At 36.9% G+C, this 22,132-nt stretch overlaps 1 protein-coding gene across 1 annotated transcript in view; it reads left to right on the top strand.

The window, feature by feature from the left end:
• Nucleotides 1-22,132, top strand: part of DNER (delta/notch like EGF repeat containing) — a 108,542-nt gene that overhangs the window by 65,588 nt on the left and 20,822 nt on the right. Inside the window, exons 5-7 of the mRNA XM_057366910.1 lie at nucleotides 7,937-8,082; nucleotides 11,892-12,045; nucleotides 14,402-14,515. Coding sequence (XP_057222893.1) covers nucleotides 7,937-8,082; nucleotides 11,892-12,045; nucleotides 14,402-14,515 — 414 coding nt within the window. The remainder of the gene's footprint in view (nucleotides 1-7,936; nucleotides 8,083-11,891; nucleotides 12,046-14,401; nucleotides 14,516-22,132) is intronic.

Genomic DNA, 22,132 nt, shown 5'->3' with positions numbered 1-22,132 from the left:
GCAAGCACTAGATATCTGCTGTTTTTTAATAAGTGTGGGAGCCATATGGTTCTATGTCAGGAAGGATAATATTTTCTGATCCAAAATTCTGTCCTGTCTTTCAAATAAGACAAAGTATTTTCTTTTCTAACTCTGCCCTGAGCAGTTGTTTAGTCTTCTGTTGTTCTCTGGTTATTTAATAAATCTCCTTGCAAAACCTCATCATATGTTAACAAGTAGTCACCACCAATATGAATTGAATTCAGCTATATTGAATAGTAAAAATGAAACAGTGTAAAAAATAGGATGTGAAAAATAAATAATCTGGAGAGGTATTTTGAAACAAGTTGCTCTTTTCTAGCTCTTTTGATCTGGCAAAAGAATTTCAGATTAGGAAGCAAATTGTAGCTGGGGCTTTGAGATGTTATGCTTCATGTTGTTACAGGCCTCTAAAACATGAATATGTTTCTGTCTAAASAAAGCAGTGTACGGCACCTTGAAATTGTTTTCACTTTAGCAAAAAATTAAATGGGACAATTTTATTTCATAATAGGAGATGTGTGAATTGAATTCACTGAAAGCCACGTAATCAAGTTACTCTAGCTTTAACAAGTTGCCATGTGTCAGCTGAGCATCTGTGTGATCTCCCAGTCCATGGCATATGTGCAGTCATTTGACTTAACCCTCTTTCACTCTGGACCAAATGAAATCTCTGTGCCCTGCWCATGCCGTGGTTGGAGTGTTCAGGCCGTGCTTGTGCCTGGCTGATGTGCAGAACCTCTGCGTGCGTGACTCTTTTGGTGCTTTTGTGCAAGGCGGCCTCGCTGGGAGGGGTTGTGACAACTGCTCCAGTTAGTGGGGTTCTCATTTTTAAGTGTGTAATTTGCCTGGAAGGGCCCTATTGTCTGCAGATTTGAGCATTGTGCTCAACTGAGCATTTCCCTGGGGTTCTGGGCACAAGAGCTAACCTTGCAGAAAATGGCCTTTTGGTAAACAATAGCAGCAGCAGCAAAGTGCAAACGGYGAGAAAAGCGCAGTGAAGTGTTAATTTCAATGATTTGTTTTAAAAATGGCCTTATAAGGCAAAAAAATGGAGCATTCAGCTGAAATCGAAACCATTCAGAAGAATGCTGTTGGCCTATATAAGAAAGGGTATCTTTATAAGTATGATAAAATTAAAATCCTGTCCYTCGTCATCAAGTTGCATGTACCCTGTCTCACATATAAACAGATATAAGCATCAGACTAGTTACTATTTTCATGCATTGTATTGTGTTTCAAGCTAGTATTTATAWAATTTTTACTCTTTAGAGTAATCTTCAATTAATCAGTCAATTATTCAAAATTAAATTTTATTTACTGTTATTTCTATCAAATAACAGTGGGAAATTATTTTTCTAGTCTTTGGAGATTTATCTGCTCAAAGTTGTAATGTTTGCTGAAATACCTTTCTTTGTTTATTTAATTTTAAGATTTCTCTTTTTTCATATGTAAATTCTGTGACCAGTTCATAATCAAGATATTTATTTTTGGTTGATCATATGGGTTATTTGCATGGTAAGATCTTGGGCAGGCTGTTTAACCTGCTCCATGAAATAAGGATACCAGTACATAAATGGTGCGTTATGCAGAGTACCAATGTGAGGCACATTTAAATAATGCTTGTAAAATGCTTTGAGCTCTTCAGATAGTAGCATAACATACTGTAAGGTGTATTTAAAAGTAGGCTATCCACTCACAGAGCCTCTAAGTTAAACCAGTCAGTGCAGATATATCCTGACCAACCTTGCCCTCCCATCTTCTGCAGCTSCCCTTATCACATCCCAGCTACGTCACTTGTATTCCACCCCACTTAACTGCATTTGTGAAGTGTGGAATCAGAGATTCTGGTGGTCTACATTTAGGCCCAAAATAGCTCTCTGCCAGCTTGGCAACATGGTTGAAATGCTGACAAATAAAGATATATTGGGAAATTGTGATACAGGAAATCTTTTAGAAGAATAGTCTTGTCACCCTTTGCTGGGCTTTCACCATTGTTTTGGACTGTAAGCAGAGTCCTTGAAGCTGTAGGAGAAGGTCACTTCAGCCACAGCTTCTTAACAAGCTGTATGCAAGTGGCTTAATGAGAGTAAGTGTGCTCTTGCTCGCTGACTGTTTAATGGTTCTGTCATTGGGTTTGGTCCAGTCAAGCTGTTAAGTTGGGTAATTGTTTAAGTAACAGTGAAATTCAAGAATTGACATTTGTTATAGAGGAAATGTAATGGAACGTGTTTGGGAATTTTTCTACGTTTAAGTGAATTCAACTGCTTTGCTCAGTTCATAAATGTATTTTAACTGCCAGTCCTGATAAACTGAGCTTCAGCTTGAAAGTCAAGCTATGCTGTCTCTTCCCAAAGTTTTGGCAATAAGTTTCTGACACCCAAATTTTGTTTTCTCTTACATCAGTGTARCACTCTCATTGTCAATCTRCCTCTGYAGAACTGTAGTAATGTTACTGAGGMTGTAACTTGAGCAGCAGCACACTTGCCTTTGAGTGATTCTGCCTGAGAAGAAAGTGTGTGTTTGATTTTAGGAGCCCAGGCTGTTTTCATTGTTGGTAATGAAAGAAGAAAGCATATCAATCCAAAAACTGATTGTGACTATGACAGCAATTTGAAGAAAATGAATGCAATGAGAAGTTTTTCAGTCACTTCCCAGGMAAAATTCTTTAAATTGCTGTTTCATGTGAGGTTTTGAAAAATAAAATATTTGAAAGAGTTCTTGAACTGATTCTCATTAAAATCTATATATACTTTCAAAAGCAATATCTGACCAAGGCTTCTGTGAATAAAGCACAGTAAGCAYGCTGAACTGTATAGAATTTGGGAGAGTTGTGCCACCTATAAATAGTGCTATTTGTGGACAAAATAGCAATTTTGTTATTGCAGCTGTATTTTTATATCCCCAGATGCTACGTTGCCTAGCAGCATCATTAGAGAGTGATCTCAGATGTTCTGTACTGTGCTTATGTACTGCATCAAAGATTGCAAATGGCATTGATTACCTGTTCTCACTTCTCGTTTTCTTCTTATGTATGATAATTATCCTGAGGCAAAGTAGGAAAGGATTCCTGACCGATTTTTAATATTCTGTAGAGCAGTATTGGTGTCAGGGTCCTGAGGGTATTGGTAGGCCTTAATGACCCTGAGTACTAGGGTCATGGAAAAGGGGATAAATGCTTGTCCATTTGTAAATCAAAAGCAGGCAATTACTACTTCAGCATGTAAAGATGAATTTTCAGAATTAAGTGCATCGTGAGAATATTTTGTGATGCTTTTTCATTTGTTAGGTCTCTAAAATGAGTTGAACATGACTTCTATGAACAAGAGAAAGATTGATCTTACTTAGACTTGCTAGATGAAAAACTATTTGAGATTGTGAAATGCAGTGCCATAGGAGAGGGAAATTGGTTCCCATGGTTAAAGTAAATTTTCAACTTCATGCTTAGGTCCAAAAAGGCACTGAAGCATGGTGGTGATTAATATAGACCTCTGTTTTCATAGTAATTTTCATGGTATTGAATATTAACTATATCACAGGATACATGGATATGAAATAATCTTTGGATTGAATTTGGACATAAAACATATTAGGAGAAAGAACTAGAATTCAGGTATCCCTTTTTTCTTTTTTTTGTTTCTGGTTGGTAATGTAATCAAAATATAGTTCTCTTTCTTCCCCTGCTTCCTTTCTTTAAAGTTTTCTCATGTCTGMAAAAGAAGAGGTTGAACTATTGACCACTCTTGTTTGGCTTGCTGGATAACATCTCTTGTGGTGGGAGAGATGTGATCAAACAGAAAGTTCCTCTTGACTCTTCTACACTTTATGTTAATTCCATGACTTTCCATATCTGTGGATGAACTATCAGATAGACTCATGTAGCTTCTATCCTGGACCACGGAGGCTCACAAACGATGCTCAGTATGCTCTGATAACAGCAGTGCTGCTTCTAGAAGCTGCAATCTGATCTGGAAGTATCATAGCTTCACTGTGTTACTGCCTGACAAGAACTGAAGATACGGTACAGGCACACCAAATATGGCTGCTTTGATCCTGAAGGACTGATACTATCTCTTTCCCTTCCATTTAACTATATCTCACTTTTCCATTTTCCAAATAATGAATARCTGACTGTACTGTACATGGGGAATGGCGTGAAGAATTTTCATCACTTTATTCTGGGGCCTTTTYTAGTTTTCCTACCATCTTGACTTAGCAGTGCCCTTGGTGCCAGGGCTGCTAACTGTGCAGGGAAGCTGTAGGCACTTAGTGTCTTTGAGAACTTCACTGCTTTGCAAAATGTTGAAGTTGGCTACTGACCCCAAAAGCTTTTGGTGTGGGAAAGTGTTGAGAAAAAAAAAAGAGAACAGATGGAAACTGATAGACATCCCACTGCTGTCTCATTTCCTTGGGAAAGCAGGCTAAAAATAAGTTAAAAACTCAGGGACTGATACTTCATTGCGAGTGAGTRCCCAATCCCCTTGGCAGTCATTCTCACTCATCCAAGAAACCTTTAGGTGAACTCAAAGACCTACACTTCCGTGAACTGGAACTAAAAGGATAATCTATTGTTTCAACAAAAGTGAATAACTTTGTGTCAGGGTATTCACATGTATTCACTGTGGAGAATATAGAGAATTATATTTGAGCCAAGTGCAAAAGGCGTTGTGTCAGAGCATGTTTGGTGCATACCAAGAGTTAGTGAATGATTTCTAGTGGAGTGTTTTGCCTTTTGTTAACATTATGTGCAGTATRATAATGTTTTTGGTGGTCTCTTAACTTCAGTCTTCCCTCTCCTGGCTGTCCACTATGGGCCAGCTTGCTGACCTCAGGCTGCTGTGCTYAGAAGGAAGGAATTGCTCAGAAATGGGGCTTGTGAAGGGGGAAAACCAGTTTGTGTAGTCTAGAAAGCATACACTGAATTAATGTTTGAGTAGTTGTAATCTGAATGGCATGACATGGTTTTCTGAAAGTATCTGGACATAATGATAACACCTGTCATCTTTCAGTTTTACTTTAGTGCTTACATTTTATTCTTCACTTTCTTGATTAGTTAGTGAAACAGGAGCATCCATACTTTGTGCTCCCAGCCGTAAGTGTGTGGAACTACCAGCGTGGAATGAGCTGTATTGTATTTTATTGTGCATTCTGCCAATGAAATTGTGCTGCCGTTTCCCAAACTACCAAATGTGTATGCACAAATCTTGAAAATGCYTCCTCTGCAGTCTAAATGGCTGCTCACTCCACATTATGATTTATTAGGCTTGAGAATTGTTTCCCTAATATTGCTGTAAATAACTCAACCCTGAATTCTRCAACTAAAAATGTTTTGATGCTATTATTATTCTTTTTAACCAGCTTTAGAAAACCAGCAAAGTTGAACTAAACAAAATTACCTTTTGGTATAAACTGCTGYAATATTTTTCTCCAGACCTGAGATGAAGTCTGTAAATATGCTTCTGAAATTACTCTCCTATCTAGAAGTTAAAAATAGGACTTAAAACTCACTCTAGTTCAGTTGCTGTTATGGGAATTGGGGAAGGAATTAATTGAAGTGCTGTGACCTGAGTTAAGCAGGGTGTTATATTTAGATGGTCAGACAAGCTTCTTTTAACCTTAAAGCCTAGAGATCTCAGAAAGTTGTATGCAACTTCTATAGAGTGAAAATAAATATCCATGTTTTTATTTTTCTAGTATTTAGAAATTAGGTGAGATAATTAGAAATTATAGAAAATGTGTGTCATTTCAGAAAAAATAATGATTTTTTCAGTGGTTTGCCTAAGGGCTTTTGATACCAAAATAGTAACAAGATTCAAAGTACAAAGAAGGTTGATTTAATATTTCTTTAGGGAACTGTCCTCAAGAATATGTAACAATCTGCTTCAGACAAGGAAATGTGAACCCAAAGACATTTTCTAAATACCACATTCTTCTAAGCATTCACATATAATTGCACGACTGCCAGTGACAATCGCATTCAATTGTTAAAGAAAAATTCTGGCTGCATCTTTGAACAGATGGGGAAAAAAGGGGTATGTATTGAGGCCAGAATAAATTGGCTTGCTTTGAAGAGGTCATCAGATTACAATAATCTTCACTAGCCAAAACAGACCATTAGACATTTGGAACTATACCCAATGCGTTTTTTTTAAATTTTTTTTTTTTAATTTTTAAAAAATATCTGATCCTTTAGAATATTCAGCTAACTTGTCGAGGCTGTACTCAAGCCAATGATGTCTGTCATGTTGGACACAAAGTTTTCCTGTTTGAAGGTACGGCTTAGGGATCATAGACATCTCAGAGCTGAAGGAATGCAGCATTTTAAAATGTGGAATCTAAAGATGAAGAACAAAGAATGGAAGTTTTCCATATGATTTTGTGTGGAATTTGTAGAATTAGTCATGCTTGACACTTCTRTATGCAGAATGTAAGTAATGCTTAGCAGCTGTTCTGAAGGAGAATTCRCTTGAAGTTCTGAGTGTTTCATGAAACTTTTTTTTGTTCCTGTTCCTTAAAAATGTTTTGTTCTATTTCTTTTTCTCTATAATGYAAGAAGCTGGACTGCATCTTTGAAGCTCCTTAGAAGTTTAGGCTGTAAATGGATTTTGCAATTTAAAGTGGAAAATCCAAGAAAAAACATTCCATGTCATACACTTCATCTATTTAACGCTTTTCTTTTTAAAATCAAGGATATTTATTTTTTAAAACCTCATCAATTTTCCTTAAATTTGTTGAAATTCTCTCTGTATTTTCTAAAGAAAAGAAGGATCTTTTCTTTAGAATGGTTCTGTGCCKGCAATGTTCCATTCTTTGGAGTCTCCCTGCATTAAGGATAGTGAAGTCAAAGTTTGACAATCTATAGAAGGATTTTTGGTGGGTTTTTATGCATAAATTCAGCATAGAGTATATGCACTATACCAAACGCATATTTTTGTGTCAGTGCACATTTATTCTCCCCAAACMAACCAGTTCTCTGATGCCACACAGGGAGGGGCTGTAGCCCAGGAGTCTTTTCAGTGTGCTGAACCAAGGCAGTTCAAGCACAGGTGAAGTGCAGGAGCAGGGGCTGTGTATTTTGACATGAACTCTGACTTTATCACATATGACATGGGCTGTGTATATGCCCGATTTTATATTTCCTACTGTCCTTTTTTTATTTTTCAGATAAATCTGTTAGGAATATGTGTGACAGTGATGCTGTTACACTCCAGTATATTTTAATAGCTACCAACCAACAATTTTTTCATTACATGCAATTACAGATGTAATTCAGAAATTCATGAATCCTTCTCTTCCTTGTCAAATGTTCCTATTTTTATGTTTAGTTCATCTCTATCTGTTATATCACCTTATAGAGAGATCAGAYCAGACATTCAATAATACTTGCATCACCAGTMCACAAATAAATGCTGTCAAGTGGTRTAGGTATATTCTTGCAAACTTCATAAAAAGTGGAGCCAAAGGGATTCTGCATCTTTTACCAATGTAATGAATATGTGTGCTTTTTAGTTCTGAAGTAACTTTTATGAATTCATTTAAACTTTTCTCCACAAAATTTGATTTTAATGTTCCTTGTAATTAAAGAAATTAAAGAAATAGATTTTTAACTTTTCAAAAAGTAGCAGGCAAAWGCTTTTCATTTTGGAACCTAAAAAATGCTAGTCGGTTTGAGCTCTGGAAATAGATTTGTTTCACCATCCTGCCTTCCTTTTGTTAATCAATATAATGAGGTTTGTCTCCAAACTGTGGCATTTACATGCAGTGCATTCAGAGAGTTGTGTATTAAGTGTGAGCAATTTTGTTCCTAGTTGACAGTTTATTCAAATCGGTTTTATTTGTATGTCTAGAGCAGAGCATTAACGATATCAACCTATTTTGTCACGTAGCAAGAATATTTTCTTGTTTCTTTTTTTCAAAGGTTTTTTGAATGATTCAGTTACCAAGTGCATCGTGGCTCTACGCTTGACCGTGGTGGTGAAAGTGAGTACCTGYGTGCCTGTGGGAAGCCATTCAGACAGCTTCCCATGCTCAGGGAAAGGGAAATGCATCACCAAGCCAGATGAGGTAAGCTGAGCTCATCCAGACATTCCTGTAATGTGGTAATTCYATGATAATTGTCCTTGGTGCTTGGTGTGTGCAACTTTGTAACAGGCTTCTAAAGCTCAGAGGTATTACTAAAGAAAAACATGATATTTATTTGCTATACCTGAAGATCAAACACTTGAAGTAAAGATGAAAAGATTCACACCCTGGCAATAAAAACAGTTGTTCAAATSAGGTTTAAGATAATTTGCACTGCATCTCACTGTAGAAGGAAGTCACTTTATAAGTGGACCACATCAWGGGCACTTGAGATCTCCAATCTCCAGACCAATGTGCTCGAAGTTGTTAAGTTTTCAACCTTGTCCTAGGTTTTAGGTCTGCTTTAATCTCGTGCTTCTCTGTCCATGTCTTAATAATTGCTCACTCAGAATAGATTGACCATTGCAATGGAATTACCTGACCATAATTATGAGGAGAAAAAGAATGGAGCAATTTGGTAGTGGTTGCAAGGTTTCCTGTACTGCCTTGTCCTTTATATAATACTGCATTGGGAGATTACAATGGCAATTCCACTGGGCACTGGGGATTTTGTGTGATCTAGCAACATAAGCAAATAAGAACCAAATCTCTCAAATTTGCAGTCTGTATTCTGTTTTTACAAAAGCAGACTGGGCTTTTGTGATTTAGATACTGTACCTTCTATACGTGCTATTTTTTATTTCATGGATTAAAAGTCAGTCACAGCACAAATATGCACAGTTAATCTTTGGTTTTATTAATATTCATTTGGGAGATAAAAGCAGTAGTAACAGTTGAGTAAATATTAACAGCTGTGAGCCTGCTCTGAGCACAAAAAATTTGGCATATTGAGTGSATTCACTTTTAGTTCATCTGCTATCATTTTCTGATTTAAATTCTCAATAAACATGTTTGATAGAAAAATGGTGTTTTGAATTGTAACAACAATAATTAAATTGCCACAGTAATCTATACATGCACGGCAATACTAATATCTGGAACAATTATCTGTTTTATTTCTCAAAAATGAATTTTATAAAATGCTTGAGGTAATGTGTGAACATAATTATTGCAAGATGAATTTAGAAATAAATGCTACTTTACTATACCAGCTGGCTGGTATCCAAATAAATTATTCCTTCAGATACATGTTCTTTTTCATAGTCCAGTTAAGGTTTTGTGCTTTATTATAATCATCGTTTTTATTTTATAAGTTCAGTATCTTGAATTGGGCCTACATCATATGTTCAAATTTTTTTATGTATAACAGCATATAAAAGTATTGTCTTTTTTCATTTTTTGGCCATTTGTGAGTTAAAGCTTTTGATAGATTCCCTTATTTTGAATATTTCCATGTTGTTTGTCCAATTTTATTACTCTAATTTCTTTTTCTTGTTGCATGTCATGTTATAAATGACTTCTTCAGTCTGTGAGCTTTCCTTGCTCTTTAGCTTATTAGGTGCAKGGGGGAACTTCAGACAGCAAACTGATTCAGGCCCAGCATAAAATAAAAACAGAAGGTGCATATTTCATTAAGTAAAATGTTTTTGCCATTACTAACTCAAATTATGTGAGATATGCCCTAAAATATCTTGATGGTTCCCCTACCAATGGAGCAAGCAGCTGCCAAAATTACATACTTGATGTGACAAGCACTGTCTTTCTCCCACAAGGCACTTCTTTTTGCAGAACATAAACTTTAATTTCCTTTAAGTTTCCAACGTGCCCTTTGTGATTTACTGTTTGTTTTTATCTATAATTCATTCTGTTTTGCACAATCTAGTCTTGCAGGATGCAAAGCAACTTCTTAGAAGAATGCATAAAAGGCCTAATGCCACRAGCAAGCTCAGAGCTCTGCTGGCTGTAGTCACTGCTTCCAGTGCCAAGAAGATTAATGGTTGTCTTTGGSGTTTTATGTACTCAATAGTTTTATTTCAAATCTAGTAGAATGTAGGAACACATCTGCTAAATGGGAAATTCAARTGTAATTAACAATCTGCTGTGTTAGAAGCACAGGGCACACTGTTATGTGTAGAGTGCATATAACCATGAACAAATGAATTCTGGTTTTACCTGGGAGTCTTGGCCAGTTTTTACTCATTCCTTGCTGATGTATAACTTGACTTCTGCTAAGCTAGATGCTTTTTATAGAGCRTGGTTATGAAAAGCAAAGTTCTAATGCAAAGTTTCATTTTCAGTTATAGTTGGTTTTGAAAGGAACAAAAATAGTATCAGTTAGGGTAAGTGATGATAACCTAATCTTCTCCATAGAAGAACTTGTCAGCATCTCGGAACTGTTGTCTGTCATTAGACATTTCAGGTTGAAGTGTTACAATGCTTTTCTTTTGCATCYTTCAAAACCCATTTTGTTAACTACTCTTTATGGTAAATTGATCCATAGATCAAACTCTTAGAGAGATATGTTATCTGAGTCTTTTTAAACTTCCTATTTCATCATCCTTGTTGAAGCAATGACTGATTGTTGCATTGTTTAAATGTATTAATATTTGTATTGTAAAGATGAGCTTTTAGTGCAGGCAGAGCCATGCTGCTCGTGTCTCTGTAGACAGCTCATGTGAATTATCTTTAAAGATAGTTACTGTGCTATGTAAGCATAATCATTTTGACCCTGTTTTCCTTGCGTGTCTCTCCTTTCCTTTGAACTACAGCCTTGTTTGGGAATCTGTCATTAGTGAKGTGTGAGATAGTCAGTGCTGTTTTGTGAAGAGGCTTGGGTAAATTCCAGAACATGCATAGACTGTACACTTAGAGGCTTCTGGCACTCCTGTTAAATAAAACACTCATAATTTTGAGTTTTGAAGATGTATCATATTGATTCTTGTATAAATCTACCAGTGTGATATTTGTAAGGAAGCGCAAAATCTGGAGTTTTCTGAGTTTTTTATTTATGTGAAGATGATTATTTACTACTTAAGTCACAGCTGTTTATTCATATGAAGCAAAATCAAGTAAAAATAGAAGCCCCCATCTCTTTGTTTCTAGTTCCATGCACGTTCTGCACTTTGCATTCCAATGTTTGTGCATGGGACAGCTGCGTTCCAGCAYTAAAGATGGGCTTTGAACGGAGGGGAGTGAGTGATGTTGCCATCTAGTGCTTAACGAATAGGTTTAATGTTTTAGATTCAATCTCGCTGCATATCACACGTGAGAATGCTTTCYTTGCTTCTTTTCTTTCACACTTCCTTGACAATCCTAGTGACTTAAAGATTTTTTTGAATCTGATTTTAATTATTTTATTTCCAATCAAAATGTGCCATAACATGCTCCCTGTAGGTACTTTAAACCTTTAACAGGTCTGGTGGTCTTGATTTTTGTTAAGCAGCRAATTTTGGAAAAAGTAATGAATACATTCAGAAGAAGATGGATTTTAACAAAATTGAAAAGGGGGTGTTACTGCTGAAGCACCACTGAARTCAGCATCTGGGAGCCAGTCACATGAAGAGTGCACATTTGTAGWAGGATTTTGTTGCAGTAAATCTGCACAGGACTGATTCTGACAGTTACTTCAGCTATAAATCTAATTTCTGGAATGGAAGAAAAAATTTGTAATGATTTAGATATTATGGATCTGATCCCAGCTTCCTTGTCTAGATGAAATGACCCAACATCATTAAAAATTTGAGCTGAAGAATTGATGTGGGTTTAGTATTTCAAAGAGTAACTTTGTTCAGTTGATGTATTTATGGCAACTGCTGTTGTTATGAACCAAACCATCTTTTTTCAGATGTGTATTAAAAGAAAACATCATCTTTGAAAGTTTATTGTGAAGTACATATCCTGTTTGTTTTTAGGCAACATTTTTTTGTGAGTGTGAAGATGCATATAAGGGCTCCCTGTGYGAAGAATTTGATGCCTGTCAGAGCCAGCCTTGCCAGAACAACGCRACCTGCACCGATGTAGCACAGAAACACGACAGGAACAATTTCACCTGCAGCTGCCTGCCTGGTAGGTTTTGTATTATGCCTTGAATAATGCAGCTTTGCCTGACATTCGGCACGTGTCTTTTTGCAGAGCAGTGAACTGTGCGATTTCAGGTGCTGGAACAGACAGAAATTGCATCAACATAAGGGCAGARGAAGATTCTTCATCAGTAAAAGGTGCCATTGAAAGCACACATCTGAACCTTCACCTCWTGAGGGAATTTTTCATAGCTAATGGAACTTTACCTACTAAGAACACATGAGCAAAATTTGGTTTACATACATCAGCTTTTTCTTTATATTTTTTTCCCCAGAAGTTTCTGTGACCACAGCACATTATACTTAGCTTTAGCTSTTTGGCTTTTTAATATCAAAAGTCTAATATCATACAAATGGTTCAGTCACTATTAACTTCAGTGGTTTCTATTTCTACCCTTAATTATTTTCTCCTCCAAAATTTGTGTCCACACACTAAAAAACCATCAGGAGATCTAACTGTTTTCATTTACCTTTGAATTTCTAAAAAATATTCATTTAATATGAAAAATATRAAAGAAAATTGTAGAGAATAGTTTAATTATCTTATCTGTCTCCATATGCAAGTTTCAGAAAAATTTATATGTGAGTATGATCACATTTCCCAAATTCTGATGGAAGGAAATGTTATGAAGTTAAGTATCAGCACAAAATGGAGAGGTGTAATGATTTTTAATGTGTATTTAACCAAAAATCTGCTTTTTTCTCTTCCTCTGTGGTGACTGTTTAGCACCTCTGCATTTCTAGTCCCTGCAACATATTCTGTGAATCGTATTCTCTTTCAGATGGACAAAACATGCACTATAGGTGGTAATAAGATTGGACATATTTATTTTTATAAATCTGTCATAAGATATTATCTCTGATAAGTTTCCCTGCAAGCTGTAATGACACTTGCAGGAATTCCAATTCTTGTAGCAAGATTCAGAGTGGCAAAATAATTTCTGCTTTTGTGCCACATTCTTTTGGATACATGTTGAATTCCAGGGTAATTTTGAACTTTCACAAACTTGGTAATAGTACAAAGATGGAAGAATGTTTAAATGAGCTAAGCATATTTATTACTGTGTTATGATTCATAAAAATAATRAGCTGAAGGTGAGAACTAGAAAAGCTGAGAATCAGTGATGCAATCTTCCGTAATGCTTCACTTTTGGTTTTGGAAAATTTATGTGAATTTGAGACCAATTAAAATTACAAAGAATCACTAGTTTTCCAGAATGAAGCTGACATATCGGTATTACTCTGCCCTAAAGACATGCAAATTTTATTTTTGATTGCATTCAAAGWAATTATTTTATAAAACCATGGGGTTTTCCCCCCCTATTGTTTGATTTGKGTTTTTTYYCCCCTTGTTTTTCTTYCTCTCCCCTGCATCAGCTAAATCCTATCCAGATATGTCCTCTGTCTCACCTTGGGGTCTATGTTTGCTATACGTGTTCATAGCAATCTATTAACAGCGTCATCTGGTCAAAGCTCACCAGTCCTAGGGTTAAAGATACTCGTTAGGGAAGGTGTTTATAACTTTTTGTCTGGTTCCTGTAAAAAAATAGAATGTGTCTGTGTGTAGCATGTGGTTTTTTCTTCAGTCATGCATCCAAGATATTTTCTTGGTGATAAATAAAAAATTAGAAAAGGGGAATGTGTGGTATTTGTTAAGGAATCTAACCACGGAGTGTAGAATAATTTAGATTGTATTTTAAGTTTGTTCATTTTTTGGGGATGTGTTACAGACATCAGACATATGGAAGAAAGCAAACTTATGGTCAAATAGTACAGTACACACAATCTGTAGCTTGTGAACTTATAGAAGCTTATTTGGAAGAGTTTGCAACTGTGCTGAGCAGTTCTTCACAGCTCCCACTTGAAATAAACACTCTTTTTGAAGCCCAGAAGTAGGAGCAAATGACAGTCATTCAGCATATGCACAAATARTTTATAGTGTCAAGTTCTGTTTAAAGTCTTGCCAAAGATTATTGACTTGAGATTCGAGTTGCATTTGAGAACCATTCCGAAATGACTTTTTTTTTTTCATTATGTGGGTACTGATAAGGACCCAGCACCTATTGCCAATTCACTGGTGRTGTCAGAATATTGCTGTTGGGAAAATACAACTGATGTAGTCTCTGGAATTCTGCTATTTTTTTATGTTTCTCCAGTGAAGTATATGTTTTAATTAGAAGTCTAATTTTGTAAGAATTTAGAAGACTGTCCTGTATTCTATTGCTGATATTGATTAATTCTATTCAAGAAAAGTAAAGGTACTATTGAATGACTGAGAAATACATTTAGTGGTAAACCCTCATTTTTGTTCCATCTTCTGAATATTGTGAACTGTTTTGTAGGTTACACTGGAGAGCTGTGCCAGTCAGAGATTGATCACTGCATCCAGCAGCCGTGCCAGAATGGAGGTACCTGCTCATCTCACATCAATGGATTCAGTTGTCAGTGCCCAGAAGGTAAACAGCAAACCCCTGTCTAGTACMTCTTGCAAATTGCTGTTTTGAGGGGTGCACTTAATCTAAATTTTCAGCTATATTGACATGTAGATCTGTATATTTAAATGTTTTTAAAGTTGTGCCTTAGCCTGTAGTTGTAAGCAGAAAAGAAAACCAGATGAGAGATCTTGGTCTGATAAGCAATAAGATATGAAGATTTGTAGGAGCTGGATGTTTCAGTGTATATGTGATGCAGAAATGTTCTTTCGTTCTACAGCAGAAATCAGACTCCAGCACCGATGAGAAAGGCTGTGATCTGATTTTTCTTTTGTCCACTAAATGTGTGAGAAAAAGACGCCTCCCTCATAGTATTTGCGCATTTCTGCATATGGGCCAGTTGGCTAAAATGTGTATAAAAGCAATAAATGAAAACTAAAGGAATTATTTCATTCCCTCAAAGTTTTATTAATTCTCATTTCCATTTGGACATATTCCTTTCTTGACAGGAAAGCTTCTTACTGATTCTCACTGGTAAACCCTGTAAATGTGAAACAAGGACACCCCAATGCCAGAGTGTGCTTTCATAACACTGCGCTGACTGCAATGACAGATCCCTAAATTGCGCATGAAAAATTATCATGACTGGAAGCTTTCAATTATGAAACCTCCCATTAGTTATTTATAATTAAGATTAGAACTTTGAACTAATTATACTTCTGTCCTTCCTAGATCTGTGCATGTTGGTTTTGTTCTGCCAGCACCTTATGCTTGATTTAAGGGTGCAAGTCTTTGATGACTGCTCTGGTAATATCTACTTGCTTAATAATGAAGATTATTTGCAGTTTCTTCAGACTGATTCCTTGCTGTTGCGGTTTGGAATGCTGGCCAAAAGCCAGGCACCCACAACACCTGCTCATTCGCTCTCCCCCACCACCACACCGGGTAGAGAAGAGTGAAGGGGGGAAAAAACTAACAAAAAGGTTCATGAGTTGAGATAAAGAACAGGGAGGAAAACACTTGATGGACAAAACAGGCACAACTTAAATAATCAAGTGAATTTATTACTAACAAAGTCAGAGGAGGAGAATGAGAAATAAATTACAACCCTCAAAGACACCGATCTTCTCCCCACTCCTTCCCGCCTTCCCACATACAACAAAGCAGCAGGAACGAAACAGGGTGTGGGGTTGGTCAATTCATCACCGGATCCTCTGTGACAGCTGAGGGAGAGGAGTCCTTTCCTTGCGTTGCCGTGGGGTCCCTCCCACAGGAGACAGTTCTCCATGAACCTCTCTGGTGTGGCTTCACTCTCACGAGCAGCAGGCCACACACATCTGCTGCWKCGTGAGTCCCCCCACGGGCAGACAGTCGTSCCCAAACTGCTGCACCGTGGGCTCTCTTGTCCACCGGGTACAGTCAGAAGACCAGGCTGTTCCATCTCGGGAGCAAGGCCTCTCTCTCCATGGGTCTCCAGCTGGACACAGCCCGCTTCCCGTGTCCGCCCGCTCTGGCGTGGGGACTCCCTCCTCCACGGGCTGCGATGGCTCCTGCACCCTCTGTGGACCTCATGGGCTGCAGGGGGACAACCTGCTTCACCATGCTCGTCACCACGGCCTGCAAAGGAATCCCAGCTCCGGCGCCYGGAGCAGCTCCTCCCCCTCATCCACTGACCTTGGTGCCTGCATCCTTCACATATTTCTCAGCCTCCTCCACTGGCAAAACTGCTCTGAGTACCCCTTGTTTTGATTTCTTCTTAAATATGTTTTCACAGAGGCRTAACCACTATCTTTAATTGGCCCAGGTTTGGTCAGTGGCATGTCCATCATCCTCAGAGCCAACAGCAGTGAGCTCTGCTGGACATGGTGGAAGCCTCCAGAAGCTTCTCACAGGCGCCATCTTTTTGGCCCCCCCCACCTCCAAAAACTGGGCCAAGTAAAACCAACACACTTGCTTTTCCAGASAGTTATGCTTTAACACTTAACAGCTATGTTGAAACACAGAACTGACATAATGGCATCCATGCAGATCCTGCACGTGGAAAAATTTAGGAAATTGTTTCCCTTATAAATAGTAGTGGAATTTAGGAGAAAAAATATTATATGTTAGACTTGGTCAGTGATTTATTTGCAATTTTCTTGGGAAATTTGTTCAAGAATCTTTAAGGGTGCTGTGTGGGAAATGATCTTTCCAATAACATTGGGGAAAACATCTGCTGGGATTTTTGGTGGTTTTATACCTGCCATCTTTGTGCCTGTGGGTGGCTCCTGATGTCCTGTTAATGAACATGCTGATCCTGCAGCAGAGCCAAGTCACGGATGCCTCTTCTCTGTTTGCTCGTGTTTGGATATCTCTGTGTTAAGATACTTGATTCCTCAGTYCTGTTCCTGCTTTGTTCCTTGAATATTTATCTTCTGCTCCTTTCTTTTCCACAGATCCATATTTGTCTTTGATATGTTTCCAATTATTTCTGTTTTATGCTCTGCTTTAAGTAGGCTTATTTTTGCACTGTTACTGTACTATCTTAGTGTTCAGGCTGGATGCATTGCTCTTTTTCCTTCTGGGCACATTGGTATCATTTTCTTAGAATTCTGGTCTTTTTCTTTGTTGGCACTTCTGCTTTTATTATGTGTTACAAGCTTGTGCCCCTTTCCTGCTTGGAGTCTTGAGGTTTTCTATGGTTTCTGGGCTTCCCTTACAGACACAATGTGTTTTTTGACCCTTCCAGAGGAAAGTAAAAACCAAAATCATTCCTCAGCAACTTCAAGAAGTACCTTTYTGCTCCTAGGCTTYGTTGATAGGCTAACATACTTTTTTRGRTTGTCTTTCTGAGATTTCTSTGCAGAGTTACTAGTTCTAGTCKCCAGTATTATTTCCATGTTTCTGATAACAGCTGTGTTGTAGAGCAAAAATGGAATTGGGGGAAAAGCTGTTACTCTGGTTGCTCATTTAAATGTCTGACACCCTCACACAGGATAAATGTTTAAATATTAAGTAATAAGGTGTTGCTTTTCCATTTTGTTCTGGAAGGTCTGATGCCAATGAGCTTAAGAACTCAGGTATTTTGTGGAAGGAAAGAAAGAGTTGATTYAATAAAATGTGCTGTCTAAGTTTGCTAATGACTGTCCCTTGATCATTCTTGTATCTTTTGAGGTGTTATCCTCTCACAGAGGCACAATTTGGGAGCTTTTGCTTGGGTTTGGAAGAGATTTGGTAATTTTTGTAAATACAACAAAGGATAGTTAATTGAAAATTGCAGATGCAGTAATTTGCAAATTTGCCTACCAACCCCCAATTTTCTAATTGAAGCGAGGTCTCTTGCTCTGCTGCTGTTCTGCTGTGTTAATAGTAATCGCTTGTTGAGAAAAGGCTTTTCTTTCTATAGTGCTAATTCAACACAGTGGGGAGAGGGAGCCAAGGAGCTTCTGTTTGGGTAAGAGACTGGAGAGATAATGTGGCCAGGCAGAAAAGRATAAGAAAATATGGCCAGGATCACAAAGGGAAAAGAAAAAGATGGCAGATAAAGGAATGAGATGGAAACAATGAAGAATGATCTTGAGATTGTGCATTTGTTTTACAAATGAGATCTGTGGTTCATGAAAAAGCATGGATAACTGACAGAAGGTCAGATCTGAGGCACTGAAAAAGCAGCCTATCTCAGATATGAACAATTCATGATTATTCTTTAAGCTATTTTACTTTCTTAAGAGTCCTTCAGTAAAGAAAATTTCATTATGCTTACAGATTCCATTTTCTGTGGGATGTAGAAAATAGGTTTTCATATCCAAAATATGTCCCAAAATAAACTCTTATCTGAAGGTGTTGAATCACCTGTGCTAAAGAGAAAATTGGATTTTATAATTGAATTTATAGTGAAGAAGCTTTAGCAATACTAAAGACCAAAGAATTTGTTTAAAATTTTGACAAAGTTATTATGAAAATAATATTTGGATCTTGTATTTGCTTACAATGAGTAGGGATCTTGGATTGCTTAATTAATTTATGTCAATAAACATACATTTGTTGAATACTACCTTCAAATGATCATGCAAAGGAACTTCTGGAGGTACTAAAACCCTAGACATAGTAAACATGTCAACCTGAACATGAATATTTGAAATTTATATTCAGAATCATTCCATATTTACCCTTATTGCTATTAAATATCTCTTCTCATTTTCTTCCATTTAATGTAGTGTATTACAGGCTATTGTACTGACAGTAATGTTTACATTTTACTTAAGCTGATTGGGGTGCTGCTTATCAACTTACAAATCTGGTACTCAACTTTCTTCAAGCCTCTGAGAAGTYATGTGTCTTTCCAAAATACCCTGAAGTGGAACTAAATATACGAACAATAATTTGAAGCATAAAAAGTCCCCGGTTGTAATAAATAAATGTCATTAAATTAATACACAGATATTATTAAATAAATAAAYATAAGTTTCAGAGGTGTTGAAGCTATTTATCTATACTTATGTAGTTATCAATTTCACAGAAATCTTTGTTAAAAGCTAAAATAAAAAGAAACACCTGTATGGAAATTACCTGATTGTCTGGTGAGGAAATCAGTTGCTTGCACATACAAATATTGTAAAATTAGATAGAATAAAGACTTGGTACTTATGTATATATTTGCTTTACATATTTTAAAGATTTGGAGACCTTTTGTTAATGTTGCTCATAAGATAATATTAAAATAATTCAGTAGTGGGCTATGTTTGAACACAAAGCCAGATAGTAATGAGCAAAGGGCAGATCAGTTGTAATAAAATAAATTTCTGTTGCAAGATGTTTCTGAAGTTCTGTTCCATGCAAGTTTAATGTCCTGATGATAAGAACAGATGAACTGCCTTCAGTGTTACAGGAAAACATTCATCTTTGATAAAAATAGCTTGCATTCAGCTGGCCTACCCCATAAAACTGGCCTGGGTTCTTGGGCTGTTCCTGCTTGCACTATGGTCACCAGCTTGGACAGAAGGGACAGAAATATTTTCATTGGGGTTAATATATTTTTGAAAAATTATCATCAGCAATAATGGATGTCATGGACATCTTCTAGAATAGAAGAAGACAGAGAGAAAAAAAGAATGCAATGATAAAAATTTTAACCTATAGATTACTTGAAATTCACATTTTAGGATTGATTTTATTTTACTGTTGACTGCTTGATTTGAGTAGCTGCAGGTAACTACTGCTGGCAACACACTGAGCAAAAGTGTCCTGAAATATCTACAGGTATTTCTGAAAATGCTGGAAAGCAATAMATTTATGAATGCTCTTATTATGGTTTCTGTGGTTTAGAAAATAGAGTTTGACAGCTATAGAAGATACTAAKTTGTGATGCACATGTGTTGATTTGCAATAGCAGCTAGAAAATGCACATTGTCACCATGAATCTTAATTGACTGAGAGAACAGAAGTTATCTGGCTAGATTTAGAATAGTTGAAGTTTCAAGGTTTTCACTATTTTCTCTCCTTCAYTGTTCATGTAAAAGTCTTTTTCTCKAGTACATCTTGCAGGTGTCATTCTAACTTCTTTAGGTTTGCATAGAATAAACCCATTTATGATCTTGATTCCAGGAAACTGGGTCACCCAGCTGTTGCATATGGAAGAATTCCCAAGGTTACTGGTGATTGGAATGCAGAATTCTTCATATTGCCATAAGAGAGTTTAATTTACCTGAAGAACATTTTGTTGTTAATTAAATTCTTTTATGGCTGTTTAGTTTCTGGTACTTTCCACTCTATTGGTAAAAACAATCTAATGTTTTTACCTGGCACCTTCCCAAATTGCTCTTATTTTTAATAGACTTCTCCTTAATGCTTGAATGGGTTTAGCCTCTATTCATCTTTACCCACAAAGACTTAGCTAGGGTGAATTTCAATCAAACTCTTAATAAAGATTTCTTGATCCTTTTGATTAGTAACTTCTTTCTCTTTACAGGATTCTGATGAAATGCCATTTATTTCCATTTCCTCACAAGACAAATTTCTACAGGGAAAATAATGAATTGCTTATTTCTTTTAGTACTTTTCCCTGTATTTCAAAGTTAAAKGTTTTGTGATCCTGAGCCCTAGCAATTCACAGACTTAATTTTTCACGTACTTGTAATTCTAGGAATTGGGTCTAATGCAACACTCACACAAGTCAGTTGTTCTACAGGCTGTATAAAAGGCAGTTCTTCAGTGTCTTCAGAAAATGTTTAACTTGCTTGACTTGCACATGGCTCTTTTGCTTTCAGTAGCCAAGTAATTAAAATCCCACCATGATGAGAAATCTGGCTTTTACCTGGAGATTTTCTGTCTCAGAAAGCATATTTCTGATCTAGTTTTTGCCACTGCCCTGGAGSTCTGCAGCAATGTATAAAGCATATCACCTAACTTAAAGCTTTTATTCTTCCTGACAGCTACCCAAATGGCCTGGTCAAGGTAACCACAAACATTTTATTGTGGATTTTACCAGTATAAATGTTTTCTAATATTGCCTTTGCCCTTTACCTTCCATGTTATTCCTTGGTCAGTTTTATATTCACATCTTTCAAACTACCAGAAGACTTTCCATTTCAGTCATGTCCTTTCTAGAACAACAATGACTTAAATGCAGGTTTGGGTTCACATTAACTGGTTGAAGAGCAGTTMAGGGGATATTTGTCTGCAGATAACAATGCTGATTTTCTTCAGATTTTGATTCTGTTTTCAATCACTAYACCTCTGAATTTGATTTTTAAAGTTATTACTTACATTATTTGTTTTCARCAATTGTACTGATATGGATCTAAAYGTATMTTCAGAAATGCCAGAATAAYAGATTTCCACATTTTCTGCTTTGAGTATTCTCAGATATTTAACTCACCCTTGAGATCTGAACTTCTAGAATCACCTAAACACATTTCACAGTGCAGTCAAAGATAGCACAAGGGCAACATGTTTTGGTGTATTTTAAACCTGCATATGTTCTTGAAGTGCTTTGTCACTTGAAGCAATAGCCATCTGCCAGTAACCTCYTCCTTGGAGGGAAGATTACTGCAAAGGTTGTAGTGGAGCAGCATTAGTGTCATTGTGTGACCTCAGATCTTCTTGATCCTTTTTAATCTGCTTTCAGAGTTACTTGAGAGATTTCACTGGACTCATTGGCTGATCTCCTCCTGATAATAGTTAAAAGTCCTTGCAGATTCTTTTAAATCTGACCAAGATTTTATTATAACAGTACAGGCTTTCTTAATTGTCAGTGGACCAGTTCTGGAATTGCATCCTTGCTCTCAGGGTTTCTGTTCTTTGCAGTTTCTGATGGTTAGTAATCATCTACAGGAGAAAGCTCTAGTATAAGATTCCACAGTATCTGTTTTTAGGCTCTCTTTGTTCAGCATTGGTGAGCAGGTGGTCCTGACAAAGCCCATGAAGCAGTCAGAGCCACAGGATAGCAAAATGGAGAGGACAGAAGGCTCTTGCCTGTTCTTCATCTGTGCCCTGCCAGACCTGATTTTCTTTCCTGGTCTGTTGCAGAGTTATGTATGACAAAACTTCGAAGTCCAATCTGTAGGTACTCTTCTCTTCTCTTCTCTTCTCTTCTCTTCTCTTCTCTTCTCTTCTCTTCTCTTCTCTTCTCTTCTCTTCTCTTCTCTTCTCTTCTCTTCTCTT

This window comes from Malurus melanocephalus, unplaced genomic scaffold (genome assembly GCF_030028575.1).
Source record: "Malurus melanocephalus ecotype Western Australia unplaced genomic scaffold, MMel_1.1 scaffold_73, whole genome shotgun sequence".
NCBI lineage: Eukaryota > Metazoa > Chordata > Aves > Passeriformes > Maluridae > Malurus > Malurus melanocephalus.
The sequence above is the reverse complement of the archived record's forward strand: the minus strand, read 5'-3'. Positions and strand labels throughout refer to the sequence as shown.